This window comes from Mytilus edulis, chromosome 2, assembly GCF_963676685.1.
Source record: "Mytilus edulis chromosome 2, xbMytEdul2.2, whole genome shotgun sequence".
Lineage (NCBI taxonomy): Eukaryota > Metazoa > Mollusca > Bivalvia > Mytilida > Mytilidae > Mytilus > Mytilus edulis.
The window spans coordinates 63,626,616-63,639,763 of NC_092345.1; the positions used below are offsets into that span (position 1 = coordinate 63,626,616).

Genomic DNA, 13,148 nt, shown 5'->3' on the forward strand with positions numbered 1-13,148 from the left:
CTGACAAATGATAGAAATTTCGGAGATCCCCTATTTGATCCTTTACCGCTTAAATGAAAATGCCAATGACAGAGGTTGATTATTAAAAATGTTTTACTGTGTTAAAAAAACTTCGACTTAAACAATGAAAACTTACACGTTGGACATGAAATATTTTGTCGATGAAGAAAATTAAATTATGTCACTTCTGAAATAAGTTTGTCGATAACGTAACTTATTCTGACGGTAAAGAAACGCGAATTCGATCACTACTCTGTTACGGGCTGTATATTACTTTTGCCAAGGATTTGTATAGTAAGAACCTTCTTACTATACAAATCCTTGCTTTTACTTGTGTTTTAGAACAATATATTTATCTTATAATTTGTTTTTACTCTTTTAAGCTTGCAAAGTTTTATTGTGTATTGCCTCATGTAACGATATCTATCATGTTTATGCATATTGATTGAAGATTAAAGGAAATTAATGACAAACTTTTATATCTTGAGTTTTCAACAGGTGTTCACTATTTACAATGATTGTAATAAAACTATATTCTGGCGCGTGTAATTGTATAGTGATAAGTCTAACGCGTGTACAAAGTTGAAGGTGTTAATTCTCAGTGTTAATTGGATGTTATTGTAGCAATAAAAGTTAAACAAGGGTCACACTCCCCGTTAATCTCATTTGACTGATGTTCCACAGTGTCTGTACTGTTATTACCTTAGAGTGACTCGAGCCACATCTAATGTTATTTCAATTTTAAAAGAACAATGAATTGTAATGTTAGAAAGGAAATAATATTTCATGTTTTTGTTTAATAAATCCTTCAAAGGAAAGTTGAAAAAATGTCTGTTTTTATTTCCATTTCATATTAAATGAAATTAAATGCATATTTCTTTATATTTAAAATTTTGAAAGATTTTTTTCTGGTTGTATGTAGATAACTATGTACAGCACACTATGTAGGAGGTTTTCTTTCATTTATAAGTTGTTTTTATATATATATACAGACTGTTTTATTTTGTATCTTTTTATTTTATTTTTTTTTATTATAATAAAGGAAACGTGCACCATAGCAGTATTTACATGTGAGGGTCTTATATACATGTTTTTTTTGTTTGTTTTTGTTTTAAAACTTAAACATACAATATTTAAAAGTTGTACAAAAACAAAATAAGTGTCTATAGTGATAGTAGTTATATATATATATAATTCTATTTTTTATAAAAGGATAGAGTTATAGATTAATTTTCTAAAATGAGGTTACTTAATTATTTTAATATTTAAAAAAAAATGTTTTCTTGTCGCTTCTTGACGCTTTTGTCGCTTTTTGATGCTTCTTGTCCCTAATTAGTAAGACCTTTTCTGTAAGGGAGGTAACCGAAATATTAAACTGCTTCCTTGCTAAGTCTACGTCCGATTTACGTCTGGATATTAGTGCTAGACACCAGTTTTGAAAACGCTTGCGCAGGAGAGAGTAGGAAATTTACATCAAAATGTCACGCTATTCAAGGCCTCCAAATACATCTTTATATGTCAGAAATGTTAACGAAGGAGCAAGGTTATTTTTCATTCATTTCCCAAGTTGACAAGAAATCGCATATTTACTGCACACTATATAATTTTTATAGTCACTAATTTTAGAGTAGCCCAGTCTGGATCACTGTCAATCGCCTCATTTATACTTTTCCGCCATTTCTTGCTCTCACAGTCGTTCTTGTATAATTTTGTTGTCACGGACTCAATATAAAATTGATATTTTCTAGTCTGACAAGAAAAGGTATGGAAGAGAATCACTGTTTCGAAAACGATTTGGACTGCTCTCTAAAGTCATGTTAACCAACAGCAACTCGTCCCAATTCGTCCTTATAATTTGGTATTTGGATATATGCTTGGTGGACCAGATAATCAACGCCACTTCAACTATTGACGCCATACAACTGTCACTTTTCCACTGGGGCGTCAGATATTTTGCATTGTGACGTCAAAATGTACGGGAACCTTTGTGATGGCGGACAAATAGCGAGATATATTTCTTAATAGTGCAGACCTTCTGACCCAGTCATGGTTAACTAACTCCTCCCACTGACTGATCAAATGATTAAGTGACTTGTCATTAATGATAGAGCAAACAAAAATATATAAGATTTTTTATATATCTCGTAGCCAGTGCCCCTTTAATTAAATACAATTTCAATAAAAAAAAATATTTTAAGTTATTTATTTTTATGACACAAGCAATATACATGTAGGGTAAATGGACACCTTGGAGAATTAACAAATGATTAAGGAAACAAATGTAGTTTTTGAGTCATTTACAGATTTTACATTAATGCTAGCAAGACAAATCTTTGTTTGGCTTGCTTGCTTTGTTTGTATCAGTGTTTGCTCAAGCATGGTAATTAAGATAGGCGGGGCTTCAGCTTGTATACATCATACTTAGATTTTATTGATCGTTATGTCTGAGGTTAAGGAAAACTTAATTTTAAAACATCACATGACAAATATTCTCACATGTGTTCTCACCTGTAAAAATACAATAATTTGTCAATGAAAGAAAAATATAAACTTTTTTCTTGTATGAGGCTGAGAAACTGGCCTTCAACATTAATTGACCTAATATTGTTTTTATAACATATCAATCTATTAGTTCAGTCAGTTATTTCCATGTCTGTCCTTCGATTATGCAACTCAAGAAAATATTCCAAAAAATGGGAAACAATTGTATCGAAAAGAGAAAATCGAGTGCACCTTTTTTGTGTTAGGGTGTGTTTGAGATGAATATTTTGTCTTGAAAATGTACAAAACAAGAGTATTTAATACATCATCTCGCTTCAGACTCTATCATTTTATATAGCAAAGCTACAGGTTGACTTTATAACATAAAAAAAATCACAGTACTAAAAGATGAAACATAGGGGTCAAGTGGAATACCTATCCAATGGATCAAAAAATCAGAGTAGGTGTGTTCGAATAGCTATTTTACTAAAAGTGCTTGACGACAGTCTTTAAGTTGGATCTCTGAAAAAAAATTGTCTTCCGTTTCTACGATTGTGAAAATGAACTGGCGTAATAGGAAGATAATTTCGACGAAGTAGAATCCTGTCTGTATTGTATATTCACAGGTAAGGAAACATTTGAGAATATGTGTCATGTGATGTTTTAAAATTTAGTGTCCTTAACCTCCAACATAACGTCCAATAAAATTTAAGTATGATGTATACAAGCTGAAGCCCCGCCTATCTTAATTACCATGCTTGAGCAAACATTGATACAAACAAAGCAAGCAAGCCAAACAAAGATTTGTCTTGCTTGCATTAATGTAAAAGCTGTAAAGTGAAGTCAAATGGTACTACACACTTTACAAAAGAGATTCAATTTTAATATATTTGAATGGCTTATTAACTACATTTACTACAAAATAATTTATGTGTACTTCAGTTAAAATAAGATTATAAAATTGAAAAGAAATGTTAATGTTTATTAAACTTTAATAAAGATTTTTTTTGGGGATTCCAACCAGCTGAATTTAAGAGTTTGCTTAATCAAGTGTTTTAAAGTTTTATTTAGAACTTTTGCTAGTTAGTTTACAATGTATTGTTTATGTTAATTTAGGGAAGATGAAATGAGAGCGATGTTTGGTAAATATGGACCATTGAAAGATGTCTATATACCATTAGACTATTATTCTAGGCTACCTAGAGGATTTGCATATATTCAATATCCTTTCATTAAAAAGATGTACAAACTGAACTACTCATTATTATAATAGAAATGTGCGTTTCATTAAAAAAATTACTTGCTATTTGAAAATTGTGATCTTTCTACTATAATGATAAATGTAAAAGATTTCAAAATATATACCAACTAACATGAAGTTTTAGATAACTTTTCTCAGTTTATTTCCGATGTTTTTATATTGTAATCATGTCACAAACAATGTAGACTTCTTTTTATTTTAATTGTCATACTAGTAAACATGTTAAAATCTATGATTTAGTTTGGGGACAAACTTCAGTATGGCAATGGCTTCAATACGAAAAACATCAGAGGCTGTGAAAATTAATATAAATTTATTCATGTTTAGTATATATTGCAGCATCTTTACTTCAGTTTATAAGAACACTGCATGCAATAGGCAATGAATAGTCCATCTACATGTGTGTCTAATATTGTACTTTTCTTTTTTCTCAGACTGCAAGTCAGGGGTAGAAAAAAGACAAAGAATTGTCACCGTTTAATGCAAAAGAGATATAGTCAAAAGAACTAATTTTATGAAAGCACAAAGATAAAGATTATATAGTATTAAAGAAACAGATAAAAGGCTTTACGTCATACATGTACTTGGCAAACTAAATTGATCGAAAAAGATGTCTAAAAGACAAAGATAAAAGACACAGGCATAAAAGTAAAGTTAAAAGAACATCGAACAACGGAAATATGACAGAATGTAATAAAGACAAAGATGCAAGACTTGGCATGTTTTTACTGTCGTGCAATAAAGGCAAAGATAAAGATAGTTGCTCGTGTAATACTCAAAAGATCTAACGGCAAAGAATAAATAAAGAATAAGTAATGGTGCTTATTTTTATGACAAAACAATGTCTGCTTTCAAGATGCTGATCATACATGTCTTTAAACTAACTGACGTTATATAAATCTAAAGAAGATCCTATTTAAAAAAAAACTATCTATCTTTTTAAAAGTCGTCATTTGTTCTTAAAGCTATGGTAACTGTTTCTTCTTTTTAAATGCATATACGTTTGAGTAAAAAGGAACAGATTCTTAGCACCAAGCACTTCGAAATCAATTGTCTTATAAAATATTTATTAGTGTTATATATTTTTTTATGGGCATCAATATTATATTAAAAAAAAAACAAGCATGAGAAACACATATTTAAATCATTTTTGTAAATTATTAGAAATATGTCAAGTTTATGAAATGATTAGGAAATTATAGTTCAGATATATAAAAATCAATTTTTTATATTAAATGATGCACACATTTGCATGATGTTTTAAAATGCATAATCCTTAACAAGTGGGACGTTTGAAGATCCTAGAGATGCTGATGATGCACTTTATCACTTGGACAGAACTAGATATCAGGGCAGAGAATTGGAGATAGAATTTGCAAGGGGAGATAGAAAATGTAAGTAACTTAAAATGGTAAAGATAATCAAACCTCTTCATTTTCAATATTAAAAGGAATAATGTTCTATTGAGGTAATAGATTTAAAGAAAAAAGATTTTGAAGTTTTAATTTCTTGAAGCTTTAATTGCCAACTTGGATAGCAGCATTCACATATTCATATAAGAAAGTCATTTTGCCAAGATGGCACATTAAACAGGTTGGGGACAGTTATTATTTCTCCAAATCAGTAGCTATCTCTCAAATGAGGGAAACTTTTTTGTGTTGATAATTTTTTTTTTTAATACACAATTTATACTTGAAATGGCCCATTTTCATGAAAAAGGCTCATGAAAAATGCAGCAAATATTTTGAAAGGTTAACAAGAACCTGATTTACTGAAGTTTAAGCCTATAACAAATTTTTTTTTTCTTTAAATCTGATTATTATAGCACCAGGTCAGATGAGAACAAAAGACAGAAGACCATACCATGGATCCCGTTATGATGATCATGATAGAAGGAGGTCACATAGATCACACAGCAGAAGCCCAAGAAGGTATAACTTAAAGTTATTTCCAAAATCGTCATTTTACTTGTTCATTTCACTGAATGCAAATCTCTCTGTATAATTATATTAAATGTATTATCTTGCATAATTATTTTGTGTTATATAGGTTGCTATCCCATTGATTCATTATTATACCACACTTCTCTCTCTGTAACTTAGTAAGTTATATTATTAAACTACTAAAAGTGTTAAGCTCATATTTAACATTGATAGAGTAACCCTTTACTGATTAACTAATGCTTATTATGATCAGTAGGTTTTCATTTTGAAATTAGATTTTGACTTGATAAGGAGTGATGCTTGATAAATTGTATTTATGTATGTTTGTAGATACAGATCAATATCACGGTCACCAAGGAGGTAGGTGCACTGAAGTGTCAGTAACAAACATTAGTGAAAACGTCTGTAATGTTGTACACTGGAATAGTGTTTAAAGCAGCTGAAGGTATCCTTCAAAATCTGTTTCTGTCCCATAGTAAGATAAACAAATTTCATTACTTTAAAAAGGACACAGACAGGCAAATCTTTTAGATATCTACATGCTTATGTCCTCTTAAATGTATTTGATTTGTATTAATACAGTTGGAGGGAGTTGATGTAAAGTGAAAAATAAATTATTTGTTTGTTATGTGAAACAAGTTTAGGTATAAGTCTGAACGCTTTAACAGAATAAACAACATGAAAAGTCAGGTAATCTTATTTTTTGAAACTTTAGAATACATGATAGCATTTTGCACATAACACAATTATTAGTACTGATTGAAAACTATTAAAATTTTAGGTCAAGAAGATCCCGAACAAGATCCAGAACACCAGACAGAAGGTACAGACTTATCACAATAACACCAAAATGTTTAACAGTATTATGTAATAACAACACATAAACATAAAAGTGGATAACAGAAACGTCCAATAATATTACACAATAGAACAGACCACATAAACCAGCTACTCCCAACTCGATAATAAATGGACAGGGAAAGACAAACAACACATGTTCTAGATAGATTGACTTGGGACAGGCACAAAATGTTGGGTTAAACCAGTTGTACAAGCACACACAACAGAATAAATTATAATTTTAACATGTTACAGTAAAGGAAAACATACTGCTATTTATGGATACTTGGGAATATATTGGTTACAATTCTGGGTTATATTCTCTATTGTGAATAAGGATGTTATATAACTGTGCTACTAGGTTTTTGTCGAGCCTGCAACTTTTGTTGCAGAAAGCTCGACAAAGGGATAGTGATCCGGCGGCGGCTACGGCGGCGGCTACGGCGGCGGCGGCGGTGTTAGCTCACTTCTTAAAAGCTCTATATTTCAGAAGGTGGAAGACCTGGATGCTTCATACTTTGTATATAGATGCTTCATGTTACAAAGTTTCCGTCAGTCACATGTCCAATGTCCTTGACCTCATTTTCATGGTTCAGTGACCACTTGAAAAAAAAGTTCAAATTTTTTGTAATGTTGAATTCTCTCTTATTATAAGTAAAAGGATAACTATATTTGGTATGGGCGTACCTTGCAAGGTCCTCATGTCTGTCAGACAGTTTTCACTTGACCTCGACCTCATTTCATGGATCAGTGATCAAGGTTAAGTTTTGGTGGTCAAGTCCATATCTCAGATACTATAAGCAATAGGGCTAGTATATTCGGTGTATGGAAGGAATGTAAGGTGTACATGTCCAACTGGCAGGTGTCATCTGACCTTGACCTCATTTTCATGGTTCAGTGGTTATAGTTAAATTTTTGTGTTTTGGTCTGTTTTTCTCATACTATATGCAATAGGTCTACTATATTTATTGTATGGAATGATGGTAAGGTGTACATGACTAGCGGGCAGATATCATGTGACCTTGACCTCATTTTCATGGTTCAGTGGTCAAAGTTAAGTTTTTGAGTTTTGGTCTTTTTATCTAATACTGTATGCCATAGGTCAACTATATTTGGTGTATGGAAATATTTTATGATCTTCATGTCAGTCGCGCAGGTTTTATTTGACGGTGACCTCATTTTCACGGTTCATTGCACAGTGTTAAGTTTTTGTGTTTTGGTCTATTTTTCTTAAACTATAAGTAGTGGGTCAACTATATATGTTGTATGGAAGCATTGTTAGCTGTACATGTCTGCCTGGCATGGTTCATCTGACCTTAACCTCATTTTCAAGGTTCATTGGTCTTTGTGTAGTTATCTTGGTTAAAGTTAAGTTTATGAGACAGTTGTAATAAAACTAAGCTTTATACTTAGGACTATCAACATAATATCAGTGATTAGTATAGAAGGCGAGACATTTCAGCGTGTGCACTCTTGTTGATTATACAGAGAATATGTAAATTAAGATTTAATATAGATCACTAAAATCTGGAGAATCCAATTAAACAACAAGAAATATTAATTTTAACAGCTCTGTACATATTTCTGTATTAGATAGCAAGTATGTTGGCATTTAACATTAGTGGATCATTATATATATAATGTAAAATGACATACAAATGTTCGTGCATGCAGAAATTCGTTCTTGGACCAAAAAATACAGTATACAGTACATTTCTAACTAGTCTATTTATTTTATTTCCAGAAGATCAAGATCAAGATCTTATGACAGAAGGTAAGTTATATATACATCATTCTAAAAATTAGTTATCTATACAAACAATACTGATACAACTGTACTTGTAAAAAAACAATAAACAATAAAGCTTCATTTAGAAACTTGCAGTAGTTCCAGATTATATTTCTACAACAATTTCCTGTCCTACATGTAATATATGTATAAACGATAGTATATAATGTATAATACCACATAGCATGGATTCATTGATTTTCGTGGATTGAGGAAAAGTTGCACTTTCATGGATATTTGATTTTATAGTTTTGCCAATCTTTGAATACAAAGCCTATAGAAAATTTGTAATTCGTTAAACAGGTATATTCATGGTTCACTTTACCAACGAAACCAACGAAAATTGGTATTTAACGAATAATAATGAATTCACTATGTTTTTGTCGAGCCTTCGACTTTAGTCGAAAAAGCGAGACTAAGCGATCATAAATTCCGTCGTCGTTGGCGGCGGCGTCCACAAATATTCACTCTGTGGTTAAAGTTTTTGAAATTTTAATAACTTTCTTAAACTATACTGAATTTCTACCAAACTTAGACAGAAGCTTGTTTATGATCATAAGAAAGTATCCAGAAGTAAGTTTTGTAAAAATAAAATTCCATTTTTTCCGTATTTTACTTATAAATGGACTTAGTTTTTTTGCCAGAAACAAAACATTCACTCTGTGGTTTAAGTTTTTAAAATTTTTATAATGTTCTTAAACTATCCTGGATTTCTACCAAACTTAGACAAAAGCTTGTTTCTGATCATAAGATATTATTCAGAAGTAAATTGTAAAAAAAAATTCACTTTTTCCGTATTTTACTTATAAATGGACTTAGTTTTTCTTCCAGTTAACATTACATACAGTCTGCAGTTAAAGTTTATAAAACATTTATTAGATTCATAAACTATCCTGGATTTTTTACCAAACTTGGAAGCTTCTTTCAATCAAAAGACAGTATCGAGAGGGAAATTTTTATTGATGTCTTTCCTCATTTTTGTTGAGTCTGCGATTAACAGCAAAAGTAGGCGAGACACTGGGTTCCGTGGAACCCTTACGAATTTTATTAGATAAAAGTCAAAGTGGTCCTTTTCATCAAACTGGATATAAAAAAAACTAATTTACTGCATTGAACTAAGATTGTGTAAATGTATACTTTGAAATTACAAAATGATTTCTGACCTTAATAACTTTTTATTTTTATCTAGCAGGAGGTCAAGGAGCAGAAGTTACAAAAGGTAAATATCAATACTTTATAAATTTACTAAAAAGTACTTCATCTTTTTATCAAATGCAGATAAAAAAATAAGATGCATTAAAAAGATATCTCAAATGAAAGAATGCTGCTATACAAGGATTTCCGGAAATTTTTTCACCTAATTTCGGTCATTTTGAGATAACTTAAAAGTTAGTGCCTTTTTTCAAAAAAAGATTGTCAACATCACATTACTGACTTATGCTCATATTGGTAGCCTCGACGATCTTGCTGTTGCTTGCATCACATTTTCTTAATGAATTTTCCTACCATTTCCCTAAAATCGTTCAAGAGCAATAAAAGTAAAGGCAACAGTTTAAAAATTAAATTATAATGACTCAAAACGATAATTTTCTCAGACAAGGCTTCCGTTTCTTCCAATTCTGAAGACAAAATTGAAACCGGATGTTTTGGGAAATTCTAAATCAAGCAATTACAGACTCATTTCCGAGTTTAGTCTTGTTTATCAAATTCACAGGAAATCATCAGCTTTTTATTTTTTTACCTTTGATAGCGTTTGAATATAACTTAATTGATAATACTTGCACTTGCTTTATTGAGCATGAAATCATTTTGAATTTACGATTTAGTGTCTAATCTGCAGAAGAGGATTTCGACATGCGTATTACATAGTAAACAAAGCATGTGTGTTAGTCAATAGTGACAAAATACTTCTATCTACGTAAATTAAATCATGTTTAATTTAATTTTAAATTAGAATTGACAATTGTCTTAGCTCAAAAGTAATTTAATAATGAAGACAGTTGTTATGGATTTTAATTTCTAAACAAAATAAGTTCTGAGCTTGTAATCAATAGCCAGGTGTGAATTAAAATCACAGGTAAAGAGATTAACGATCATTAGCCAATACTTTCTCAAGGCATTAATATAGTTATTAGGAGGGCCCACAGGATTACAACACTTTACTGGAGTGGCAGTTTTATTACAGGAAAGAGATAACAAAACAAAAAAAAGTTCAAAATGGCGATTTAGAAACTCTATCTCAATGAAATGACCGAAATTATTCCTGATGAAAAATAAAATTTGTCCTAAATCTAAATTCCATGTTTAGGACAAACACTTTCAGTTTAGGACATGACTGACAAATATGACTGTTTCCAGACCCTTGCTGCTATACATGTTTTAGCTACATAGTAGCTGCACTTTGGTGAATGTTTATTTAAGAATGCCATCAGTGTATATAAAGGATCAAGATTTTAGTGAATTGGATAAGGTTAAGGTCTAAAATATAGATCAAATACTAAGACAATTTATTCTAATCCATATATTTTTGAATAGTTCCTTTTAAAAAATGTACTTATGAGGGGGGGGGGGGGTTAGAAGGGGTCCTGATCCCAAAATCCCAGGCTTAAAAACACAAAATCCTGAGATCCGGAATTAATAAAAATTTAAATCCTGACATCCCGAAGTTGAAAAAAAAAGATACCGGATCCTGAAAGGGTCAATCCCGAAATCCAGAGCTTAAAAACACCTGATCCTGGGGTCCCGATAAAGGTCCTATCCCCCCTCACTTATTACATCACAGTGTTTTCATAAAGATGATTGGTGATCTTGATCTTTGCCATATTTTTATAATGCAGTCTAAAAAAGAAATATTTTGAACTCTTATTTTAAAGTCCATCTACTTTTTGCAGGAGGTCATACAGTAGGTCAAAGAGCAGGTCATATGACAGACAGAGAAGTAGAGACAGGTTTGTTGAGGATATTTGTTAGTTTGATAATTAACAGCTTCTGTAGATTTCAGTCGGAAATGATTTTCAATTTATCTTAATATTTGTGAGAAAATCGTAAATTTAAAAAAAAATCTTTGAAACTACCATGGAAAATGGTACCGAACTTCACCTAAATGTGTCTTAATTGTATCTGTTGATTTGATCTATTCACAAAAGGCTGCTACAACTAAAAATAGAACATCCAGGGAATTTTTTAAAAATAAATTATACAAAACCAGACAAATTAGAAAATATAAGTTCTACACAGTAATATGTCCAGATTTTTCTGTAGTCTTTATTGATGGTACTAGAACACACCCAGGCCATTCATTAGGAGGCGGTACCCGGTACTTTTACCCTCCTATGCTATTGACAAGTACCGCCTAAATGTAGGAATTTTTATATAAGATATTCATGGAATAAATTGAAAAGTACCACCTAGAAACGTGGAAAGTACCAGTCAACATGGAAGATAATGAAACCCGTGCACACCCGTGATATCGCGGGTCCGTGACTGAATTAAAGTATATAACTATGCGCAAGCCTTATTTTAGTATTAGTATTGTCATCTGATAAAGTCATGCCGATTATAAGATGCACAGTTTTCTCTGCTTTCAAATCTTTCTGTTTGAACCCGTCGAACTGGAACTTACCAATTATTGGTAATATTAATTATTTGGAAAACAAAAGGTCCAGGAATGGAGTATTTTTTAATCAACAGCATTGTCCTATATTAGTTATAAATGAAGTTGAATTCTTTGATTCGCTGTTTTACGTCATGCCCGCTAACAAATTGAAAACTGTACCTATACGCCTTATTTTTAGTCCAGATTTTTAGTATTCGTATTGTTATTACTGTCTTACTGATTAAAATACTACAGTATTAAGGTAACAATTTGACAATTTAGTAGTGTCAATCCTGTGATTATGACCCGTGTATTTAGCATATTAATCCTGAATACACCGTTTGGTGGTGTGCCTGTCAGATGCGGAATGTACAGATAAGGTAATATGTAACAGGGGAATATACTATTGGTATTGGTATCGGACTCGACTCGGAACTTCTTACTTATTGGCAATATTAATTACGTGGAAAACAAAAGGGCCTTGAGTGGTGTAATTTTTAATCTACACCTTTGTACTATATTAGTTATATATAAAGTTGAATTCTTTGATTCGTCGTTATTACGTGATGACGGCTGACAAATTGGACCTCGTAATTTTAGTATTATAGATGTATTGCTTTTTTACAGATCACGTTCATACAGTCGATCACCATCACCAAGGGAGAATGGAGCACCATGAATATTTAATGGACATTATAATCATCTTGGATACATGACATTTCATTGTTATATAAGAGGAGAACAAGTTCAAAATGTATAGAATAAGAACATAGACAAGAAGCCAAAAGTTGTTTTATTTTATGTTTTACATGTACATGTTTTATGTTAGGTTTCATCAAAGAAAGAATATCTTTGGACAATTTTTACATGAACAGCTTATTGAGAATTAAATTTTGATGGGTAAAACATTTACAATAAAGCTGTACAGTTAAGTGACTTACAAAGTTTATGTTTTATGTTGACTATATTAGAGAGCTGCTCACGATAAAATGAGATGTGATTGCCAATCAGACAACTATAAAACTAAGTATAAATGGAGCAGATTTTACAAAACTATATTTCACTGTATATTATTCAAAAATTGAGCAAAACCCAAACAGTATAGACAGCTATAGGGATGTACTGAGGTAAAATTAAAAAAAATCTAGAAATTAAGATTGATATTGTAAGTTGGAAAAGCATTAGTTAAGGAGCAAATTAAGCTAAAAATTATTGATAGTTTGTTGCGCCCCTTTTGAG

The 13,148-nt window shown here is 31.2% G+C and overlaps 1 protein-coding gene across 4 annotated transcripts; it reads left to right on the forward strand.

Moving 5' to 3' along the window:
- Positions 1-1,385: 1,385 nt before the first annotated feature.
- Positions 1,386-12,841, forward strand: LOC139512650 (serine/arginine-rich splicing factor 10-like). Of its 4 annotated transcripts, none has more exons than XM_071300419.1 (10): positions 1,386-1,543; positions 3,598-3,702; positions 5,033-5,136; positions 5,568-5,673; positions 6,016-6,045; positions 6,467-6,508; positions 8,270-8,299; positions 9,504-9,533; positions 11,206-11,262; positions 12,537-12,841. In XM_071300419.1, the coding sequence occupies exons 1-10, from the start codon at positions 1,479-1,481 to the stop codon at positions 12,586-12,588; spliced, it is 621 nt and encodes a 206-aa protein (XP_071156520.1). In that variant the 5' UTR covers positions 1,386-1,478; the 3' UTR covers positions 12,589-12,841. The 4 variants fall into 4 exon arrangements, with proteins under 4 accessions (XP_071156520.1, XP_071156521.1, XP_071156522.1 ...); XM_071300420.1 differs by having other exon boundaries at positions 9,507-9,533; XM_071300421.1 differs by lacking the exon at positions 6,016-6,045.
- Positions 12,842-13,148: the final 307 nt, after the last annotated feature.

Excerpts from the sequence above, each read along its gene's own strand:
- LOC139512650 (XM_071300419.1), top strand. The coding sequence starts at position 1,479 with ATGTCACGCTATTCAAGGCCTCCAAATACATCTTTATATGTCAGAAAT. Across the intron at positions 1,544-3,597 it reads AATGTTAACGAAGGAGCAAG|GGAAGATGAAATGAGAGCGA; the intron begins GTTATTTTTCAT and ends ATGTTAATTTAG. Across the intron at positions 8,300-9,503 it reads TCAAGATCTTATGACAGAAG|CAGGAGGTCAAGGAGCAGAA; the intron begins GTAAGTTATATA and ends ATTTTTATCTAG.